The 25,572-nt window shown below is 34.1% G+C and overlaps 1 protein-coding gene across 1 annotated transcript in view; it reads left to right on the forward strand.

Moving 5' to 3' along the window:
- The window catches only part of LOC123547644 (uncharacterized), a 60,042-nt gene that overhangs the window by 16,557 nt on the left and 17,913 nt on the right, over positions 1-25,572 (forward strand). The window contains exons 7-8 of the mRNA XM_045334904.2: positions 5,265-5,795; positions 14,635-14,742. Coding sequence (XP_045190839.2) covers positions 5,265-5,795; positions 14,635-14,742 — 639 coding nt within the window. The remainder of the gene's footprint in view (positions 1-5,264; positions 5,796-14,634; positions 14,743-25,572) is intronic.

Below are 25,572 nucleotides of genomic sequence, written 5' to 3' on the forward strand. Positions count from 1 at the left end.
TTACATTCAAGTATGCAGTGTCATAAAATAATCAATACATTAATCAATTAAATCAATTTCGATAGGCCCTTCTCCTTTTAACAATTTCCATTATAGTTTAGATAAAAAGGTTTTATGTGACAGATACACATAAAGCATTTGGCGCTGAGCTAAAAATAGCAAATCGTTTAAACGACTTCACCTCCTTAACGGCTTGATGTATCTTCCCCAAATTTTGGCCTGAAGCATAAACTTATTTCAAATTTGCTCAAAGAATTTCAGGCGACCCATTTTAGGGGCTGCTATGGCTAATATTAGGAAAAAACAGTCATAAAACGACTTCTTCTCATGAACGTTTTAATGGATTTTCACCAAATTTTGCCTGAAGAATATCTTACATAGACCTCTATCAAGTTTACTAAAAGAATTTCATGTGGTCTCTTTTAGGTGCCAGTGGAATTAAAAATAAAAAAAACAACCTATAAACTACTTCTCATAAATGGCTTGATGGATCTTTTCCACATTTGTCCTGAAGCATCCTTGCATAAACCTCTTTGAAGATTGCTTAAAGGGTCGCTTTTTTTCTCATAAACAGCATATTTGGTCTGAAACATCCTTACATAGAACTGTTTCAAGTTTGCTCAAAGAATTCCAGTTGGCCCCTTAAAGGGGCCACTACAGCTTAAACTAGAAAAAAATAAATACCCCCTTTTCAAGAATTGAATGGATGATCTTCACCAAACTGAAGCATCCTTACATAATCATCTATCAAGTTTATTCGAATATTTTTGGTAGAATCCTTTAAGGGGCCACTAGAGCTAAAAATAAAAAAGAATCTTTAAACGACTTCATCTCACGAACGGTGTGGTGGATTTTCACCATATTTGGTCTGAAACATACTTGTATGTATTTCTCCCACGTTTGTTCAAAGAAATTCGGTTGATTGACCACTTTTGGGGGCAATTTCTCAGGTGAGCGATTAATGCCATCATGGCCCTCTTGCTCTTTACAAATCTTAGTAATATAACTGCCGATCACTGAACCACTAGTTACTTTCATCTCACTTAAATGCCACATTAAACGGTGTGAACTACGCCTAAACGAAGTTTCTACTAAAGATCAACAAAATGCATGTTACATACTGAACAAAAAAGTTTAGTCATATATTTTAGAGGAGAAGTACGTTTAAATTGTAATTTTCATGTTTCAGACTGCACAATGGTATAAGTAGCAAAACGTTTGAGGATAGAACAATCTAAGTATTTTGAAAATATCAACGCTTTATTGTCTGAAATAGCCAAGTCGTATAGAACATAAATCATGTTGAATTTATAAATAATATGCCGAATGCTAGCAAACTTAATTGAGAACAAAAAACCTGGAGAATCAGTCACCAACGTTAGCTTGTGGATATCTGTAATAAAATCTGAAAAAGATCCCTTGGAAGCAGAGAATACTCCCAAAAGTAGTAATAGCAGACTCGGTTTGATTAAAAACTGTCATTATGCTCCCTTTCGAAGAAATAGAGATATATTGCATTGCAGATGCCTGTCCATCCGTCGGTCCTTCGGTCTGTAGACCAATCCGTTTCCGGATGATAACTCAACAACTCGAGCGCCTATGATCATGAAACTTCAGACGGATGCTGATCATGAAGGATAGATTATCTATATTGATTTTGAGGTCATTTTGTCAAAGATGAAGGTCGGAGTGACCTGTTTCCACGTGATTCACAAATGTATCTAAGGGAGGGGAGGGGGGGGGGGGGGGGGGGGGGGGGGCATTTTGTGTTCAAATTATCACCGTTTTCATTAAATAAAGAGTAAACTTTGGTGATCCAATAATTGATTGATTTTGGATTGTTGAAATTTATGTTTCTTTACGCGAATGTCTTAAGTTTGTAATACACTTTATTTGCTACATTTACATTTAAATGTCGCTTCTTTTTCGAGACCCGCAAAAAACGCTGAAATTTTCCTATGGGTAAAGCAATGTTAAACGACTGACTAAACGTTTTTTTTTCAATATGATATAGAGGAGAATTGTTTGTTTTTGTGCAAGATCGAAATATATTTCACTGAGTGAGCACCAAAATGATATTTTCACGAGTAGCACAGCCACGAGTGAAAATACAACTTTTGGTGTTAACGAGGTGAAATATATTCGATCTTTTACTAAAACAAACTATTTTTCTTTTTATTTCATGCTCAAAAGTTATATTTCTGCTATATTTGCAGGTAAACAAAACCTGAAGAGTAAAAATTATAATTTTATAATTTTCACTGCTAGTTTATCACGACATAATCTATTGTTATATTACAGTAATCCACCGAAAAGCATGAACTAAATTCTATTTATTCGTGCATCAGTACAGAAAGAGTACACAGACTATAATACTCTGTCTACCTAAAGGCATGTATATGCAGCTTAATTTATAGTCGCCACCAGTTTCCTATATGGGCGACTTCTCCAGAAGACTGTAAGTAATGAGAACGCTCCAGTTCAAGAAGATGCCCTGGTTCTTTAACGTGCCAGGTGTAAAGCACCCATATACGGGACTCTAATCCAAAAGTTAGTAATTTTAGTTCGGAAAGCGGGGGATCAAACTCAAGACCCCTGGATTCGTAGTCAATCGTGCTGCCATTAGACCACAGCAACCACTCGATCTCTGCCTAGATGCAGTAACGTTTCCAAATATATCACCAAGACTTCTAGGTCATTTCTGTATACTATATAATGTTACGATATGAATTTTGAGAAGTCTTGGTGATATATTTGGAAACATTATTGCTGATGCAATAGTAGGTGGGACTTAGTGCTGAAACTAGGGCAAACTATAAGTCAGTTATTGATCAAATATTACATTTTCAAGAAACTAAATTCTCCCTCGAATTTAATTTCTTAAAACTATAATATTTGATCAATAACTTGTACTCACTTATTACCATTTATGGTTACCCAAAAGCAAACTTATAGACCTGACTTCGGGAGTGATAATTTCATATCAGTTGATTTTGGAAATTTAATATCGATTAAGCCCATACTAAGATGTGAAGGTATTGTAAAGTTTTCAAGTACGGTTAATGTACAGACAAATAATAAACGTGTTTTGAACAGACGCAATCAAACCGAGTCTGCTATTACAACTATTGGGAGTATTCTCTGCTTCCAAGGAATCTTTTTACAGATATTACTCATTTCCTGCTGTCGGTTTCGGTTGGTTTATGTTATATTAGCTAGTTACTATGTGCATGGTTGTTAGAAGACAAATGAACCTCAGAAAGCGAAAACATTATAAGATTCACAGAAAAATCTAAAATGCTTAATGTGCTCGCTCTCAACAGAGTTCAATGACATTTCACGTTTTCAGGTTAAGATCTCCTTTCTTGAATATCTTAATAGTTTAGTCATGGAGTAAGTTTTAAAGACATATCCGGGAATTAGTTCCTACGAAGAGATTTCTTTCAAATTTTGTGCACATGCACTTTGAGACATGAGAAACAAAAGACAGTGTTTAAAAGTATGGGTTGCCATGCTTTTTAAATGCTGCTTCTACTTTTAGAACACTATCTTTTGATGATTTTTAGGTAATTGATGTAAACATCACTATCTCGATACAATGTACATGTTAACATGCAATCAACAACAAAATCAAGATTTTCTTATTTACTGTTATGTATTAAGTATCAAAATACTGTTAAACACTAAAACAGTCATAACATGACAGTTACATGTATTTCTTGTTGATAATCATACTTATTTGATAGGTAAAAATGTCCGAAAATGGCAAAAAATGAATACTTTTGTCTCCCGTAAAATTACTAGCGCAGAAAATTTATTGATTTTTGCTGCATATGAAGTTTATTATGTATACTATTTATTCATAAAAGGAAAAGTATACCTTGCCATGCTTGTTTAAGAGATATAACTACATTAATTATCTCCCTTTTTAGGACAATTCCGATAACTTTATCATGTATCATGCATACCAAATGTACTTACTGTTTAAAAACTACTTAATTCTTTGGCTTTTCTAGGTATATATTAACAAGTTGAAGAAGCAAAATGGATAAGCTTCATAGATTTTCTAAAATTGTTAAACGTGTATTATATACTTTCTTTTAAATGAAAATCATATCAAACTGACTAATCAACGTCAACATCATCAACAGATGTTTTCTATTCTTCTGACAATAAATAAATACAGGTTCAATATTTTTGTTTTGAAAAGCAACTCTAGGTATACAAATCATTATCATCAATGGAGTTAAACCGTCTTAAACTTGGAATGATAGCGGAAAGTAACATGCGAAGTAAGATACGCATTGGCAATTCCTGGATACGTCTTTAAATATATTTTTTGAACGTGCACACAAAAGAGAATGTGTATTTATCTATGGTACAATACCGAAAGAACTTTAAAATTCTCTATGAAACGATTCCTACTAGGGGATACACACCAATAATATAATTTGTTTCCCTTCGGGTTCTATTGTACGCTTGTCTTACGTACCAATCACCCCCTTCGTTGCTTTTATCTGTACCTTTTACCCCAATGTATAAGCCTGGTATTGCACCACTTTCCCGTATCCTTTACATTTGTCTAACAGCTACCTACAACGTTTACCCGTACAACTATAAATCCGCGCCCCGTACTCTAATTTCAGTTAAAGCTTTCCTTTTCATTCCCGTGCCGGCTATCCCCGACCCGGTGCACCAAACTCTAACCTTTTCTCATTTCCCTACACATACCTCACCCCATGACATACTTAACCTTACCCAACCACATCCCTACCTTAGGCATATCCATATTTTTAATCTTATCCGCTCCCGAGACACGGGTTACAGGATTTGCAGTTCATTTTCGGGTCGCCTGTTACAGGAGCACTTCTCCGTCGTCTGTATGTCCGTCTTTCCGTCTGTCTGTCCGTCCGTCACGTTCTCTTGTCAAGAGCATAACTCAAAAAGTATTGAATACATAAACTTTAAAACTACACAATGATAGAACACAATTAGAGAATGTGCAGAGTGAAAGAACCATAACCCTGCATGGTCTTGTTTTTTTAAAATATCTCCCCTTATGTAAAGTCCATTATGTTTTCTTGTCCAGAGCATAACTCAAAAAGTATTGAAGATAAAAATTTGAAACGCCACACATTGATGGATAAGTCCATGGGACAAAAACGACTTTATATATAATCATTAACAGCCTATATTCCGCAGACGATTAGTATAGTTTCCTTTAAATAGTAAATTTGTTATTTGAGGCATATATCTATTTACAGAATGAGTGAAGATGAGGACATGATTGCATCGTGCAGAGACTTCTGTGCGTCAGCTGTTGCTGACGCACTCAAAGCTGTTAATGCTCTGGAGGCAAAAGTTAATTCAAGTGAAGAAACAAATCTCATCAGAACTAATTCATTGAAGGTGGATATCAATAACATAAAAACTCATTTTACAGTAACTGAGAACGAGCGCAAGAAAGAGCAAGAAGAAATTAAAGTATTGAAGGAGGAATTGTGTCAAGTACGAAGACTTGCAACGGAATCCGAAATGACAAAACAGCTACAAGCAGTTAAAGATGATGAAATTGAAACCCGACTAACAAACCTAGAGAACGTTAACATTGGAACTTTAATTAATGATAAAGTAACATCAGCATTTAAAAGTTTCGTCCAGGCAGGCGTCGGGGGCTTAACAGGAGTCACCAATACATACTTTTTTGCAATTAATCCTGCAGATTTAGACGTTAGCAACACTTATAACGAAGGCAACACTGAAAACGAAGTTGATATGCCCTCCAACGAACAGAGGTTTGTCTTGCATTTTTCTCAACAGCTGTCCGTCATTATTATTATCAATTATATCCTAACATAACCTTAATATTTAATTAATTATGTAGGTAGATTTTCAAGCATATAGCGTTTTGACATTTCAAATTACAATGAAAATGGAAAATGGTTCCATATACGGGAGTGTAAGAATTCCGTATTCTTCTAATGTACGGGCATATACGGATTAAATATACCGATTTATTTTCCGTATATGGAATGTTCCTATGTTCCGTATACTCTAATTGGACATAAAGTTTTTTCCTCACATGGATCTTATTATTCATTTTCAGCATAAAGGCATTTCTACAGAATGTATTAAAATTCAATGTTTGGAATTGTCAAGGTCTAACAGTTTGTTTAAGACATACATATCGTTGATACTTTCAAGAAAGAATACCTTTAGATAAAACTCGTATATTAGAGATATACGGGACCGTATACTCCGGTAAACGCATACATTTTTTACAGTGTTAAACCTTTTGAACAGATTCATACTTTTGTTTCCGGTATACATCTTTACCTTGCATTCCAATCATACATTATGTTTGATTGTCAGCTGATACCACCAATATTTCCATACCTGTCAAAAAGGATGAAGCCATACTCAATCTTGGGTTTAAATTAAATAGCTTGATAACAACATGAATGCAGTTATTGAAACTTTTCAATAGTAGTTAAATGAAAACAAATAGCTGTGTCAGATACATGCAGGGGAGACATATGTTACTTAAAACAATTTTAAGTGTTGGTGTAATTAAGTAGTATTGGTAAAAGCAAAATAGATTTGTGTTAATGCTTGGTATGGGAAGAGTAAATGTTTGCATATTTTTCATTTTCTCTGCAGTCTGATATGGTGTAACATCTGACATTTTTATACGCCCGTTGAAAACGGGACGTATTATGTGAAACCCCATGGCGGGCGGGCGGCGGCGTCCAGCAGCTTGTCCGGACTCTAATTCAAATAGTTTTCATCCGATCTTCACTAAACTTGGTCAGAAGTCGTATCTAGATGATATCTAGGTCAAGTTCGAATATGGGTCATGTCGGTTCAAAAACTAGGTCACGGGGTCACTTAGTGCATTTTATGCATTCTGCATGATGTCCGGACTCTAATTCAAATAGTTTTCATCCGATCTTCACCAAACTTGGTCAGAAGTCGTATCTAGATGATATCTAGGTCAAGTTTGAATATGGGTCATGTCGGTTCAAAAACTAGGTCACGGGGTCACTTAGTGCATTTTATGCATTCTGCATGATGTCAGGACTCTAATTCAAATAGTTTTCATCCGATCTTCACCAAACTAGGTCAGAAGTTGTATCTAGGTGATATCTAGGTCAAGTTCGAATATGGGTCATGTCGGTTCAAAAACTAGGTCACGGGGTCACTTAGTGAATTTTATGCGTTCTGCTTGATGTCCGGACTCTAATTCAACTAGTTTTCATCCGATCTTCTATAAACTTGGTCAGAAGTCGTATCTAGATGATATCTATGTCAAGTTTGAATATAGGTCATGTCGGTTGAAAAACTAGGTCACAGGGTCACTTAGTGCATTTTATGCATTCTGCACAATGTCCGGACTCTTATTCAAATAGTTTTCATCCGATCTTCACCAAACTTGGTCAGAAGTTGTATCTAGATGATATCTAGGTCAAGTTCGAATATGGGTCATGTCGGTTCAAAAACTAGGTCACAGGGTCACTTGGTGCATTTTAAGCATTCTGCACGATATCCCAACTCTTCTGTAAATACTTTTCACCTGATCTTCAACAAACTTGGTCGGAAGTTATATGTGGATGATATCTAAGTCCAGCAGTCTAATTACAAATTGATCATGCCTCAGACGGGCGTATTCTGTGACAGTTTGCCACTCTTGTTTTATATTTAATATATGGTCAAAATGGTTTCTATTTCCACCCCGTTCTGACTCAAACTGACATTCATTTGATTTGTGGTGTCAGCTTTCATTAAATACATACATCATCCTGCAGACTAAGTCATGGAAATAGGCACATTGAGAAATTACTTTTGTTGCTATTCCAGATCATGGAGTAGCGCTATGTTATTTTTAAATACACATTTGCCGGACTGGGACTCAATTTCTTCAGATACATGTCCAGCACAAACAATCCTGTAAAAAAGATTTAAATGTTACCAATTGTCAACAGAAAGGCCAAATTTGAAACCCAGACATAAACTTTAATGAAATGTCCAGCTTGTCTCAGCTAAACGGTGCACTTAAAGCACATTTAAAGTACCTTTACCCATTTTCCGTTACATATACTTGACAAATGTATTTTACAACCAATTACATTACCAGTAGCCGTTTTGTATTATGTCGTTTCTTAACCTGTGCCCCTAACCTGTGTTTTAACCCATAATCCTATTTTACAAACTGGCACACAAGATGTTAGTTCAAACCCTTTATTTCTTACCTATGAACTGAATTAATGGGTTTTTCACAGATCAATGTCAGATTAAAAGTTTGATAAACCAGCGATTAAATAAAACCTTTAAAAAGATCCTTTGGAAGCAAAGAATACTCTCAGAGGATTTAGACTAATTGCGATAATTATGCATTTATATAAGTCTACTCGATGAATGCTGAATTTGGAAACATCGTTACACCACTTGTCGTATAATTTATTTTCCCGTTGCAACAGTATGCCGTTTTTGCATTTTTTTCTTCGTAAATGTACTTGTTAAATTTTTTTATTAGCGAAGTGATTTTGAATTGATATTTTCGTTAGCCCCCATTACTAATTTAGCTTACACAATCGTGTCACCCTAACTAGTGACCTTAAGTGTATGTCCACTGACTTTTACCCCAAATACAGATGACTTGAAACCATTATCCGAGAACTCTTAATCTCTTAAACTGAACAATAACCCATGACCATTAACCCATTTCCCCTTAGAGGTACGTGTACTTCAACATTTTACATAGCCATTAGTCGTTCTCTTTGTTATTTGTTGACCTATGTCCCTTACCTGTACCTTTAACCCATGACCCTGACAAGAGAATAAAATATGTCTGAACTCCACTTGTCGCTAAACACGACAAAAATGAAAGTGTTGCAGGCTCGGTTTGATTGAGCTTGTAATGGAAATGTATATCATCGTCAACTCCCTCTGGCACAGAGTTGAGCAGAACTCTATTTTTAAACATGCTTAAATTACAGGAAACAACTTAGAAACATCCGCATTTTTGTTCATACGACTATGCACTTGGAACATTCAATTTACTCTGGCGTGGAATTCCATGATACGAAGTGTATGGTCCCAAGTTAAAATAATGGGTTTGACCATTTTTAGTCGCCACCTTTTCCGTCTGCCCGTCAGTCCGTTACACTTTTTGTCCGTAGCATAACTCAAAATGCAGTGAAGCCACTGGGTTGTAACTTCACACAATGACAGAGCTTATTGAGGTGTGCAGTGACAAAGAACCATAACTCTAGGTGGTCCCATTTTTGAATTATCTCCCTTCTTGTAAAAGTCCCGTCTTTCACACTTTTTGTCCGGTAAATCACTCGAAAAGTATTAAAGCTACTTGATTATAACTTAACATAATGATAGAACTTATTCAGAGAATTAGCGGTGATAAAGAACCATAAGTTTGTGTTGTCCAATCTTTGAATTACCTCCCTTTATTTCTGGAAATTCTGTCGAGAATAACTCAAAATGTATTAAAGCTACAAGGTTGTAACTTATACAATGATAAACTCATTTAGACTTAATGCAAAAAAAAATGTTAAATTGAAAAGGAATTATAACTCTTGATGGTCCCATTTTTGAATTACCTCCCTTTATCCAAAAATCTTTTCCGGAGCATAACTCAAAAAGTATTTTGGACAGAGGGTTGTAAGTTTACACAATTATTGAGTTTAAGAGGAAGTGCAGTGACTATAAAAATAGCTCTAAATAGTCCCAATATTGAAGTGCTTCCCTTTATTGAAAAGTATCAAAAATGTAAGGTTGTAACTTCTTAAAGGTGGTCAATCAGGATTGAGCAACATTTTTCGTTTTAGCATATTCTGTAAGGGTTTGTATTAACAAACAAAAAGACAAATTATATAGAGTTAGATCCCTCCTTAACTAGAAATGTTTAATTCATTGATTTTTATGAAATTTTGTTATTATCTCCCTTTATTGCAAAATTGCTAAAAATTATAATTATAATCTGGTTTTTTTCAGTATAATCTCAAGTTTAACATTTGCATCCGATATGTTTTAGAATAATTTATCAAACTGAAACAAAAAGCATGATTTAAAGGAACGTGTAGTGTCAAAATAATTAATTCTAAATCTATCTTGGTTGTGCAAACAAGATAGACAAAGGGAGGTAATTTGAATGGTATGAATTCGCATTTGAAATGTATTCTGACAAAATCTGCTATTGTAAACCTGCTCAGATAGTTCCACTCCACTGAATAATATGACTGCAAAAGCTAACAAAAGATTAAACAAAGTTGTTTTATTTCCTCCCTTTATTGAATTTTAATAATTTTTAGCTTAATTCTAAGGCATGATTATTTTTATATATTCATTAAGAAATATTCTTTTCGTCATTAAATGATATGAAAATAAGAATAAAGTAAAAACTGTTTTTCTTTTTTTTTATTGATGAAATTGAACAAAAATTGATTGGTTATATTTTTTTTTTAAAATGAATAGGCACATGCAGTTACTTCAAATTCTATTAAAGACCACTTTCCTGTCTTAATAAGTATGATTAATAAAGTAATATATCGTTAAATCCATACCCGAAAAAGAAGACCGTATGCAATGATTTCTTTTCCAAAAATTAGATTGTCGGTCAAAATATTTTTAAAATTCCATCATCATTTGACAAAACGTTGATCGACCGTTTGTTAACACGCATCACGTGATTGTTGGCAAGGTGTTCGGAGCCGGAACTCCGGTTTATTTATAGCTTGGGAATTTCCGTACCGCTGTTAGAGGTAGCTTACCGGTATAGTTTCATATAAATATTTATGTTTCAAATGTCACCACGCTGCTTTAAAAACTTGTCATGATGGTTCTTTCAATGTGGACTCTGTTTATAAAGAAAAATTCTTGCATCCAAGATTCTTTATAAACACATAAACTGTTGCTCATATGAGTTTTGCAAGTTAAGTACCTCATTTATAATTCTTCGGTATTTCCACCATTTTGAGATGGTTCTTTAATTTATAGCTATGGTTAATTTCTTTGAATAGTGAAAATAACTTTAAAGGGTGTTTTACTTACCTATTTGTAACATAGAAAATTATTTAATGATATTCCAAGCTCAATAAGTATAATAACTTTGAGTAATGGATACTTTGTAAAGAAATTAATCAGTCTATATACATCAAAATTGTTGTTACAAATGCGCCATTAGGCCTAAAAAATTCTTTGTTTCCTGTAACATGCTCAAAAAGAATTAGGGTAGGTAGGTCGAAAATTGTTTTTTTTTTTGGATTTTTTTTTATTAAGGGAGACTTTTGGGAAAATATTTTTGTGTCAAAAAAATGAATACAAATAAGGGGGAAATGCCTTTAGAGCATCAGTAAGATTATTTCTAACATCACTGACAAAGTTTTAAGAAGAAAAATTTCCGGGATACTTTTTTAAAAATTTTTTTAAGCCTTAGGGCGCACACCCTTTGTCCTACAGACACATTCTAGTATTAAAATTCCATTGCCAGTCCGAGATTCGGTCAATATGATGATGTTAACAATGTTAATGTCATGAAAAATGACGACATTATTGGTTTAAGTGGCTTAATTCACTCTATTTAATGAAATTAGAGACATCAAGATAAAAAGTACGAAATGAGTTTGTTGAAATTCTTGCAAAACTTAAATGGCAGACTACAATAGGAACTTTTAATGTAGAAGGAATTAAAATTGAAAATAAGTCTGTCAATTGAAGACTGTGTTTTTTGAGAATTTTGTTATCAGGCCCAGTGTTCACGAAACAATTTCAATCTCAACGGCGTTTGATAATGAAACTTGTTTTGTCATTTATATCTAGACGGCATGGATAAATCTGAATTTTTAGTAAATAATATAGAGTTTAAGATTTCAAACTTGTACGTGTACTTGTACGTGTGGACCATTTTTTGTGTGGCTTTTATATGTTGTCTTTCCATTCAAACATATTTTTAAAAAATCCGCAGCAGTTAAATGTTTTCTATTACCGATTAAAAAAGATAAAACCATTGAATCATATAGTAAAACTAGAAGTTTTCATAAAGTCATTAGATTTGTAAAACCTTGTACGTGTACGGCAAGAAATGACACTAATCTGATAACTGGCGACCAGCCAGATGTAAATTTACAAGTTTTGAACTTTAAGGGAGTCGGCGACACATACGAAACATGTAAAATTACGTCTAGCTGGCAGTTTTATTTTTAAAGTTGTCATGATTATAACTCAAAAAGTATTGAAGGGATATCACACACGCATTATTCAAATTGTCAAAACTCGATAGAAGTAAGTGCTATCTGTCTGAACAATAACGCTACAATTATTTCACTTCAATAGATTTTACTTGGATTTTTTTTTGTTAGACCAAATCTTCAAAAGTATTTGATGGAACACATTCGGAAGGAGGTGCAGTGTGCAGTATGATGATACGATAATTCTCTATATAAAACTTCTTTACTCGATTTTATAAATCCACAATGATCAAGGTTTATACTCTGGCAAAATCAGTTGACTGGAAGTACAGCCCCGACGTGAGTTAGGCATGTCTAACATTGGTTAGTCATGGCTTATATGACTCTTGTTCTGTAAATTATTATATAATTGATAATGAACCCGATACATATCAGTGCTTTCTATTTTACTCACATGTTAAGTAAGTTCATGCCACGAATTAGTTCTGATCGTTGTTCGGAATTGACGGTGTAAGAAGATGGAAATAAAAAATGTTACGTCAAAGACTAGTGATATAGATGTTTTTATACTTAGTCGATATGAATGCTTTGTACTCTGAAAATGATTCAAACGCTTCGCTGAACAACGTTGAGTAACGAACAGTTTTGAGCATTTCCAGGCTGTTCCTTGGTGGAAATTTGGCTAGATACGAAGAAGAAGGCACTTTTCTCAGCTTGGAGCAAATCGGACTGCGATAAATCGTAAATCTAGTTGTCTATAATAATACTGAAAGAAAATGTAACAAGAAAGGCATAAATTCCGTGCAAACTGACTATCTAACAATAAAGTCTAATTGATATTAATTTCAAACAAGGTAAAATTACAAGTTCATCTACAAGTTCGCGTTTTCATACGATTTGCGTGCTGAATAGACCATAACAGTGCAATTATGAGTTAAATTATATATGGCTTAGTTTTGCATTTCTTCAGAGTACACGTACAAGTTGACTTAGAAGTTGAATATCTCAACGCGATAAATTGCAAGTTCAAACGTGTACGCGTACGTCTAGCTACAAGTACAAGTACGCGTACCCGTTTGAAATCTCAAATCTCTTTAATCATTTTCAATTGCCTTTCCAGTAAATTTTGTCAAACTGATTTAAAGTTTTATATTACAGTTTTAGAAAAACAGACATTGAAAAATCAAACTCAGCTGAGATTGAAAAACGCTTTGTGAACAGTCACAGTAATATCCGGCATATTTGTCTAGTTGCATTATAAATATTTATTTTGGAGTACCAGTATAAAGCTTTACTTTCATATCTTGATTTTTATTATGCCCCCATTCGAAGAAGCGTGGGGTATATTGGTTTGCACATGTCTGTCGGTCTGTCCGCCCGTCCGTCGGCCCATCCGTCCGTAGAACAAACCTTGTCCAACTGATAACTAGAACACGCTTGGGCCTACGGTCCTCAAACTTGGTGTGGAGGTTGATGGTGATCAGTAAAAGACCTCTATCGATTTTGAGGTCAGTAGGTCAAAGGTCAATGTCACAGTTACCTTGAATACAAAATATTTGTCCGACTGACAATTAGAGAACGCTCAACGGTCCTCAAACTTGGTGTGGTTGTTGAGGGTGACTTGTGAAAGACCCATATTGATTTTAAGGTCAGTACGTCAAAGGTTAAGGTCACAGTGACTGGTATCACAAACAGCTTGACCGACTGATCACTAGAGAACACTTGGACTCGTGGTCCTCAAAATTGTTGTGGGGGTTGATGGTGACTAGAAGAAGACCTCTACTGATTTTTATGTCAGTTACAGAGTACTAGTATGTCAAAGGTAACCTTGAAAACAAAAATTGTCCCATTGATAACTCGAAGACGCTTGGGCCTGCAGTCCTCAAACTTGGTGTGGAGTTTGCTGTTGACTAGTACAAGACCCCTGAGGTCAGTAGGTCAAAGGTCAGGGTCACAGTGACCGTTATCACAAATAGCTTGTCCAAACAATAACTAAAAACTAAAAAATGCTTAGGCTACCGGTCCTCGAATTTGGTGTGGAGGATGTTGGTGACTAGTAGAAGACGCTATTTATTTTTAAGTCAGTAGGTGGAAGGTCAAGGTAACAGTGACCGTTATAACAAATAGCCTGTCTGACTGATAACTAGAGAACACTTTGGCCTACGGCCCTCAAATTTGGTGTGGAGGTTGGTGATGACAAGTCGAGTAGAAGACCCCTATAAATTTTAAGGCCATAGTTCAAGGTCAATGATCTTGAATATAAAAAGCTTGATCGACTGATAACTAATGAACGCTTGTGCCTATGGTCCTCAAACTTGGTACGGATGTTGTTGGTGACTAGTAGAGGACCGTATTGACTTTGAGGTCACAAGATCAAAGGGCAACTAGGCGGGGGGCATAAATGTTTTACAAACATCTCTTTCTTCTTTTACAGAATGACTGACATTCCGAGCAAGCTTGACGAAAACAGTGAAAGCGAAGAAGAAGTAGAAGAAACTGAACTAGAAGAAATGGAAGAAATGACGGAAGAGGAACATAAAAGGTTTGTCATTCTAATAAATGTGCTTCTTGTGTTGCTGCTGTAGAATATAATGAAAACAATGAATATGAGGAAGGATCTTTTTCAACATCAATTGTAAAAGTTCCCCTTCAAAAGCTGTTGATGGTAATGATGATGTTATAATTGTGATGAAAATGTTGCAAGCTCGGTGTGAATGAGTCTATTCATGGACGGTATTAGAAATACATGATCCTACCCATACCCTCTAGTCTCTGGTCGAGCATACACGAAAAACGGAGTATGGTTCCAAGGTAGAAAAAATGATTATCTTAGGTAATGGAGTCTGGATACAAATAACCTTATATATAAACCATACCCCCCCCCCCCCCCCCCCTTACATTTGCAGTTATTGTTCGATTAGTTTTTCATCCAGTGAGTAAACATTCATTTCGTTTCAGGAAAAATACAAAACTTGTATACAGAGTATCAATACATATTCCACTAAGTATCTTGGCAAACTAACGAGCATACTAATAAACAAAACAACATACATTGATGCTTGTCTCTTTATCTGAGTTTGTCTGTGTCTATGTCAGTAGTTGTGTTGGTACGCATTTAGCGATATAGTTGGTAGTGTTTCTGCTTGTCCTTTTTGGCTTGTTGTTTGAATGCATTAAGGTATTCAACCAAGAATTTATTTAAAATTGATTCTTGGAAACCCCATTGAATATTATATCGTTTGAAATTTCATCACAAGCCAATTGAATGAAACTAAAAAAAATAGGTTTAGGTCAGTGTTGTTATATTTTCTGGTCCTTTGAGATCATGGAGTCCTTCCAAAGGATGTGTGATAGAATTCCGCTAAAGCCGGTGCTAGAGGCGTGGGGGCGTAGCACATTTCATTACCTCTAATGAAAAGACTCGATAAGACCAAGTGTGCTTTTACAACTTTTGGTAGTATTCTTTGCTTCCAAGGGATCCGTTAACAGATTTTATTAACGCATTAATACCCAGAGTCATTTCTGCGCTTAGTAATTGATATACATTTTCGACTCATACGAATCCCAAATGAAAATTTGGTTTCCACCAAAACGCAGAGACACGACCATTTCATTGTAAATGGCTTGATAATCGAATTTATTCCGCCAAATAATGAATGGTGAGTTCAAATCACAAGTTTATGCAGGACCGACGGACGGACAAAGTGAATCCAATATGGCCGCCAACCATAGTTGTGGTAGCATAATTATGGACCTTGTTCAGGCAATGATATATTTATTGTAATATTAATATTTCTGCTTTTACAAATGGCTTACCGTATGGAGTTCCTATATTATTTTATTTTACAGTATACTATCAAGCACTGAGAATAGTCCAGCGCGGTGCCATTTGACAGCTCTTGTTTTGCATATCATAAATATTTTGTAGACATTCAATTGATATGTACTTCTCTTGTACATAGATATAATGGGGTGACGTAATGTTATACCATGATTTATATTTTTATCTTTAGATTGAAGAAAAGCTTTGATGAATTGCCAGATGACCTAAAAAGGAAAATTAAACCATATAACACCAAACAGGCTGAAGCAAAAAAAGATTACCTAAATAATGTTCAGAGGTCATTTGTAAAGTTTTACATGCGCAAAATCTTCGACGAAAACAAAACAAAAGGCGAATCTGTGGCAGATCTCATAAAAATGGGTTGCGAAGAAGACATTTTAATGTAAAACTGAAGGTAAAAGGGAAGAGCTTGAAACAGTACTTAACCGGTCGAGTGAAGTATGAACATAAAAGACTAAAACATAAGTCAATGAAAACCTTGCTTAAAGAAAAGATGAAGACAGAAAATTAACTGACTAATATCTGATGACTGCAACATTTCATTGATGTCATTTTGAGTGACCTGATGAGTTGCCCACATTTTTTAATTAGCTCACCTGTCAACTAGTGACAAGGTGAGCTTTTGTGATCATCCTTTGTCCGTCTTCCGTCGTCCGTGCGTGCACGATAGCGCTTCTATTATGATTTTATTTTAATCAAACTTACACACAACTTGTGTCACCATACGATCTTGGTTCCTTTCTTGAACTGGCTAAATCCCATCATGGGTTCTAAAGTTATGGCCCCTGAAAGGGCCAAAATTAGCTATTTTGACCTTTTCTGCACAATAGCAGCTTCATTTATGATTTGAATTTTAAAAAACTTACCTAAAACTTGTATTACCATAAGATCTTGGTTCCTTTCTTGAACCAGCCAGATCTCATTATGGGTTCCAGAGTTACGGCCCCTGAAACGCATGAATTAGCTATTTTGACATTGTCTGCACAATAGCAGCTTTGTTTATTATTTAAATGTTGCCAAACTTGCACATAATTTGCATTGACTTAATATCTCAGTTACTTTTAAAAATTGCTCAGATCTCATCATGGATTCCAGATTTATAGACCCTTAAAGGGCCAACGTTTGCTATTTATGTGTGTCAGCAATTTGTTTCCGCTTGATTGTGGTGTCATTAATGATTTGTTTTCATCCAAACTTGCACACAACTTGTATCACTATATGATCTGGTTCCCTTTATTTGAACGGCTAGATACCATCATGTGTTGCAGAGTTATGGCCCTGTAAACTAGGTAGCTATTTTGACATTGTATGTAAACCTATATGAAAGTTGGTAGTGAGGTCGATCATGAATAGCAGATGAGCCATATTGATTTTGAAACAGTAGGGCAAAGGTCAGGGTCACAGTGACACTGAACAGTTAAACAGTTTCAGGATGATAAATAGAGGAGGTTTGTGATAACCAGCAGAGGGCCCTTAATGATTTTGAGGCAATCAGGTCAAAGGTCAATAACACAGCAACATTGAACAGTAAAACCGTAGACAGATGGGCTATATAGGGCCATCATGGCCCTCTTGTTTTATAACTGAATACTTTGAAATGCTTATTTTCAGCGTTCTACATGCATAAGTAAAAGTATTTAATATAAATTAATGAAACTAAGCATATGTTCTCACATCGGCCTTTGTTATTCACTGGAGAGGACTATATGTTTACCCCCCGTCCGTCAGTCCGTCCGAGTATACGAATAGATTGATATACCGGTATGTAGATTATGCATGTCATTTGTTTTTTTTTTCTTGGGTCGAAATTCTGGTTGCAATGGCAACAAAAATAGTCATTATATGGCTGTATCGTATTGATCCTTTAATAATGCAAATAGTATAGTGGTTAGGATTATTTATCCCCCCGCCGAAGGCGAAAGGGGATATTAGAAATGCTCTTCGTCCGTGCGTCCGTCGGTCCGTAACAACTTTGTCCGGAGCACAATTCTAAAAGTATTTAGGCTACTTTTTTATAACTCCACACAATAATAGAGTACTTTGAGGTGGTGTGCATTGATAAAGACCCTTAAGTCTAAATGGTCCCATTTTTTAATTATCTCCCTTTTTTCAAAAAAAAAAAAATTCCGGAACATAACTCCAAAAGTATTGGTACTAGAAAGTTGTAACTTCACACAATGATAGAGCACATTAAGAGGGTGTGCAGTGACAAAGAACTATAACTCTGAATGATTCCATTTTTGAATTATCTCCCATTTTGTAAACATCTTGTCTTTTCTAGAGCATATCTTAAAAAATATTTGATCTGCTAGGTTATAACTTCACATACAGATAGAGCTAATTGAGAGGAAGCGGAGTGACAAAGAACTCTGGATTCTCCCTTTTTGAATAACCTCCCTTTCTTTGTGAAAATTGTGTCCCCACCATAACTCGTAAAGTATTTAAGCTACAAAGTTGTAACGTCATACAATTATATATATCATTGAGAAAAAATGCAATGACAAAGAATTATTACTCTAGATGGTCCAAGTTTTGAATTACCTCCCTTTATCGAAAATCCTGTCCAGGGCATAATTCGAAAAGTATTTTAGATAGAAGGTTGTATTTTCAAACAAAGATTGGGCTTATTATGAGAAAGTGCAGTGACAATTAATTTTAACTCTTGATAGTCTCAATAATGAATTATCTCCCTTTATTAAAAATCTTGTCTTGAGCTTAAATCAGAAAGTGTTTAATCTACAAGGCTGTAACTTCATAAAATGATAGAACTCATTTAGATTAAATGCAGTGCTAAACAACTATAACTCTAGATGGTCCTTAATTGAATTACCTCCCTTTTATGGGAAAGTCTTGTGTAGAGCATAACTTTAAAAGTATTGAAGGTACTTTGTTTAAAATTTTGAAGTAAACCTACTTTATTTAACCTAATTCTGTGTTTGTATTTGAAACCAATGATTACCATTTCTAAGAAGTTGTCATGAAGAACATCCCTCAAGTATAATTTTCCTTGGCGGGGGGATCGGTCATGTGTAACATGGCTCTTGTGAAATTTGGTATGTGAATTTGTATTACTATGGAAATTATGAACGTTATTTTTTTTTCTTGGGTCAAAATTCTGGTTGCAATAGTCAAAATAGGTCTTTCTTTATGATCCTTTTATAATTCAAAAAGTATAGTGGCCAGGTTACATGAATTTGGTATGTGACTATATATTAATATGGAGATTTGAACATCACTTTTTCGGGGGGTCAAAATTCTGGTTGCTATGGTGACGATGATAGTCAAAACTTGGTTTTAACACAGGTATCCTGTCCTACCTCAAGACGTATACTGCCTTGATCAATGGAATTTTTATGTGAATAGAAGGCAATGTCAAAATTACAACACTTCATCAAGATTTTGGTTGCTATGGCAAAACACAAAAAATATAGCAGCTAGATATATGAAATTTAATATGTGAATACATGGGAATATGGCGATTATTGACATCACTTTTTTTCCTTCAATTAAAAATTTTGTTGCTATGGTTACTATTGTTGTCAAAACATTGCTTAAATATCGTGTACATTGTATCCTGTGATAATCTAAGAGTTATACAAGCTATATCAATAGCACTTGCATTTGAATAGGTGGCAAATCTAAATACATTGTGTTTTCTTTGATTTTTTGTTTCTAAAAGAAGGTTGGTGGGAAGTCAAAACGTTACTTTGAATTTTGGAATCTTTGATGCTAAAAAGGGGATCAGTTAGTTTAATTATTTAAACTTACTTATATTTATAGTATTTAAAAAGTTAGAACTGTGGAGTTTATGCATGCCAGTTTTTAGCTCACCTGCCACAAAGTGACAAGGTGAGCTTTTGTGATCGCGCAGCGTCCGGCGTCCGTCGTCCGTTCGTCCTTGCGTCCGTCCATAAGCTTTTGCTTGTGACATCTCTACAGACCACAATTTTCATTAGATCTTGATGAAAATTGGTCAAAATGTTAATCTTGATGATATCTTTGTCGAGTTTGAAATTGGGTCGCGTGGGGTAAAGAACTAGGTCACTAGGTCACATAATATGAAAACCTTGTGGCATCTCTAGAGGCCATATTCGTCAATGGAACTTCATGAATGTTTATAAATATGTTCATCTTGATGAATCTAGGTCAAATTTGAAACTGGGTTATGTGCGGCCAAAATCTACGTCAGTTGGCAACATAGTCTGAAAATTTTATGACATCTCTAGAGGCCATTATTTCAATGAAATTTGGTCAGAATGTTTATATTGATGCTATCTAGATCAAGTTTGAAATTGGGTCATTTGGGGTCAAAAACTAGGTCACCAGGTCAAATGATAGGAAAACCTTGTGACATCTGTAGAGGCCATATTTTTCAATTGAACTTTATGAAATTTTGTCAGAATGTTTAACTTGATGATATTTAGGTCAAGTTTGATATTGGGTCATGTTGGGTCAACAACTAGGTTACTAGGTCACATTATATGAAAACCTTGTGACATATGTAGAGGCCATATTTTTCAACGGAACTTCACGAAATTTTGTTAGAATGTTTAACTTGATGATATGTAGGTCAAGTTTGATATTGGGTCATATGGATCAAACCCTAGTTCAGTAGGTCATATAATACAAAAACTCTGTGACATCTCTAGTTTTAATAAATCTAGGCTGCTGATCACTTTTTGTGCTTTTGAAGCTTTTGAACACTCATAAAGTAAGATAATGAACTATTGTTTGATTTCCTTCTGTTTGAAGATACAGCTTAAAACAGGTGAGCGATATGGGACCATCATGGTCCTCTTGTTTAATGGTACGTCATGAGGCAAATAGTCAAAATATGATTGGTATTTCGTTTTCAACGTAGGGGACTTGTTGTGTTATGGGCAACACCTGTATCTTGTTCCTCTTAATTTTTGGCCTCTGAAATCATCATAAATGCATATAAAATATAGCCTCTGAAATTGTCAAAAAATGCACTAAAATTCCATTTACGCTCCTTTTGATCTTAAATTACATGAATCTTTTTCATGATGGTAAACCTGCTGAGATAATTCCACTCAGCTGAACAATATTGTTGATTGAGCTAATATATGTATTGTTTTTTTACCTCCCTGTATTAGACATGTTTAATCGTAAGGTATGCCTAAGGCATGTTTATTATTATTTTTATTCAGAAATATTCTTTCCTTCATTAATATTAAACTGTTTTTCTTTTTGTTTTTCAATTCTAAAAGCCTTATGAAGAATTGTTTTAGTTTTAACATACAAAGAGTTTTCAGTTCATCATCATCATCATCATCATCATCAAGGGGTCTCTGCCCTAAGCGTCGAAAGCTGCATATGCCTGACGTGGCGTCTGGACCTTTATTAGATTTAAATAGATATATATCATCATCTCTAACTTTTTATAATTTGTATGAATTATAATTATGTACATGTTTAACCTTTCTTTGATTGTCGGTGAATATAAGGTTCATTCCGTGTGAACACTTAAATGATAAAAAATATCTCATCTGAGAACTTTTCAAGAACAGTTAATCATATGGATAGCTTGTCTTTTACATTCCTTTATAATACTTTGACATTTCTAAGGCATGTTTAGTATAATATCTTAATTTTAAAACATTCTGTTTTGTAATCAATATTACATTTATGATGAAACAGAAACGTTTTCCTTTTCTTTACTTTAAAACCATATTTATTCTTATAGAGCTGCGTTCACTTATTAATATGACCCTTCGATTTTGCGAAATAATTGATAACTTTAACTATTTTAAAGACTCGGATCTCGAAAAATATTCATTCAAATTTCTTAGGATCTATTCGTTTGTCATCTCTCATGTATATTTGAAATATTAGAGAGCAAAAATAGTGTTGACTTTACCATCGACATATTTTATATGCATTTATTTCAAAGTTATGTGCTTTAAAGCTAACTTTGTAGTGCAAACTCGATTTATAGCTCAGCAGACAAAAATTGTATGATGCATTTTTTATTTTTATATGACTGTTTCAATGAACAATCATTAGGCTACTGCATAACCATGCTACTATAATCTTTGCTTCGCCATATTTTTCAAGGCATGGTTTCAAATAAACAAAATTTTGTTTCTTACAAAGATATCAATTACAACTAGTCTCAGTACAGAATTTATTTCATTTTATCATCATTTCACCATGAAACATTTGTTAGTTCTTTTGCTATAAATTTGTCTCTGACAATCATATTTCCGTGTGTGGCAACTGTAAAAAGTCTCGCCTTACTCAGATTCAGTGTTGTTATATTTTCTGGTCCTTTGGGATCCTGGCGTCCATCCATTCTTTATAATCACTAACCACGTTGATTTTTGTTATTAATTGTAAATTTTCTTTTTATGTGGTCTCGAGTATTTTTATGTTAAAACCTTACATGGGTCTTTATTTTGCATGATTGAACTTGCCTGCCTTCAATTTTTCGGCTGGTTCTTTCCCATATTTTGCTGACCCTGAAATTATAAAAGTGCCTATTTTCATCTTTTGACATGTCTAACTACAACTGTTTGATATATAATTCAATGAAAACTTGCACAAGTCTTTAACATAATATGAACTTGAGCATCCCCTTTATTTCTGCTGGTTTTTTCCCTAAGATATATAGGTTTCGCCCCTGAAATAGTCAGAAATGCATTTTCAACTTCTGACAACCTGACTTAAAATGTATTTGATATATATGGATAAAACCTTTAACATGATATCACCTTGTACATCTTTTTTAGTTTGCTGGTTTTTCATTTTTTCCTAAATGGCCCCCGAAATAGTACAATATTCTCATTTTTTCATTATTAAGCACGTAACTCAAAAAATATCTCGATGAAACTTTTCATATATCATTTTAATTATTGCACGTATACGTATTTCATTTCTGTGCTGTTTCTTTCCGTTTTTTTCCAGTGTTTTGGGCCCTGGATATAGACAAAATCTCTACGCTGTGACATACATTATTTAAAGGTGGTTAATCAGGATTGGATCATTTTACGGAATCTTTCAAAATTTTACCAAGTGACCATTTTCATTAAGTTGTGCTCATTGTGTATTTACTACACGTCAGATATTCATTGAAACTATTTCTAAACTATGATTTTCATATCCTGGTTGCCCAACCAAGAAAGCATTTTATTAACGTCAGTATAAATAATACTGACCCACTTTTCGTGGGGAATGTCAAGAATACAAGTTATATTGAATTACAATTATCAAAAGTTGGTATTTGCAGCAGCATTTTTTGTCAGAATAGATTTGAAATGCAATTTCTTACTATTTTTATTACCTCCCTTTGTTTATCTTGGTTGCAAAACCAAGATAGATTTAGAATTAATCATTTCTGAAGGTGTAGGTTGTTTCAAAACATTCCTTTTCGTTTAGTTTTTTATAATTATTATTCTAATATATATCAAATGCAAATATAAAACTTGAGATTTTATTGGAAAACCGGATACAATTCAGATTTTAAACAATTTTGCTATAAGAGATAATAGAAAAAATTCATAAAAATCGATAAATGAAACATTTCATACATGAATCTCATTCTATGTAATAGGTCTTTTTGTTTGTTAAAACAAATACTAACAGAATATGCTAAAACAAAATGAATGTCATAAATTGTCGCTCAATTCTGATTGGCCACCTTTTACCTGTTTTATAAATATACATAACGTATTTATATATAATTAGAACTTATAGATTACTGTTCAACAACTACTAGTATAGATATAAATACACATTTAACATGAATATTCTTATGAACTGCTTGTTTCATTAGGTACTTTTTGAGGACTTTTCATTGTTAAGTTTTGTCTTTTTATTAATATTTTTGTTATAAATCATTCTCTTTATGCTTAATTGATATGAGATATAAGACTAAGCAGAAACTTATAATAATGTTTCAACTTTCACAGCTTGATATTAATTCATGGCACTAATGCACATTTTCAGCTTAGTTTGATTTCTTTAACTTTTTAGTGTCCTAACAAGTATTTACGCATTCGTATGTGCGATCATACCCGTCTCCTTACTCGTACCCATTTTCCGTTAACGAACTCATAATCGTATGTTTCTCCATATCTGTAAACTAATCCTTTTCCGTTACCTTAACCCTTACCCATTCCTGTGTCCACTGCTCCCCGTACTCATACCTTTATCCGTAACCGTTCATCTAACCTTTAATGCTTTCCACAATTTCAGGTAACCTAACCTCTGCACTTTTACGGATCATTGATAATAAGTAATAGTTATTGTTCGAGGAATAGGTCTGCATGGTGGTTATAGACTTGTGAGGGATTTGTGAACCGAGCGAGCGTAGCGAGCGAGGTTTTCAAATCTCCTCACAGGTCTATAATCACCATGCAGACCTATTCCGAGAATGATAACTGACTTACCTACATGCTTCTTTGTTTTACATACTAGTCAATATTCCTTTTGAATATGTCTAAAGTTTAAAATGTGTATTTACTATTAAAATCAATAGCATTTAAGAAGGTTCAAGATAGCCTGAAATGTATTTTATTGAATAAATTTGATTTAAAAATGCCCCTCTTGCTACACACATGTAAATGTAGTTTTCAGCAGTCTGGACATTAAAATAGTGTAGCATGAAAAATTCGTGCAAACAGTGAGAACATTATAGCCTGTTTCAGACATTGAAATCATGTGTTTCGTCAAATTGTCAAAATAATTGATCAATTAATGAATTGATTGTTATTATACTTGTATACACTTTTGTGAAATAAAAATAAATAATAATAAAAAATTGTCGCGAGTGGTAATACAAATTTTAAACTAGACTTTTTGAAGAATGATTAGCTTCTGATGTCAATTTTTCGTCAACGTCTGCGTCTATGTCGGCGTTGGTTATATATTTTATAAAGTTAAATAATCTCTTTTACTATCAAAGCTGTTTACAATATGAATTAAAACAGCTTTTTACTGTCAAAATTCACTTAAGAGAGTTAACTTAGACTTTAGTGTAAAAAGTTTTGAGACGTTCAATATCTCTGTAAATGCAAAACCAGATGAAATTATTTACCAAGAAGAACAATACCTGAAACTCTTATTTTATTTTTAGACATACACGTCCGTCTTTTTAAGAAATAAAACATTTACCCATGCCTCAGTTTGAAATTCAAAAAGTTATTCCTTTTCCGTTAAAACTTTAAGGTAAAATATGACAAACTTTCCACTGGCAAAGCTCTTGTTAAAATTCTAGCTATATGAGAAAATTTCAGGACAGTTTTTGTTTTGCATAGACTACTGTTTTGCATAGACTACTTAGATATGCAATATCGTGTAAACAGCGAAGTTGGGTTATCCTGTATGGTGAAAAAAGTTAAGCAAGTAAGACTTTTCTGCTAGTGGAATTTACATAATATCTCAATAATATTTATTCAATAGAGTCGAGTTTCGGAATCTTTTTATCGATGGCTTCTAAAAGGTCACGATCACCATCTTTGAATATTACAAGGAAGATTCTGTTGGAATTGAAGACAGTTCAACTAT

Source organism: Mercenaria mercenaria, chromosome 9, assembly GCF_021730395.1.
Source record: "Mercenaria mercenaria strain notata chromosome 9, MADL_Memer_1, whole genome shotgun sequence".
In the NCBI taxonomy this organism is placed as follows: Eukaryota; Metazoa; Mollusca; class Bivalvia; order Venerida; family Veneridae; genus Mercenaria; species Mercenaria mercenaria.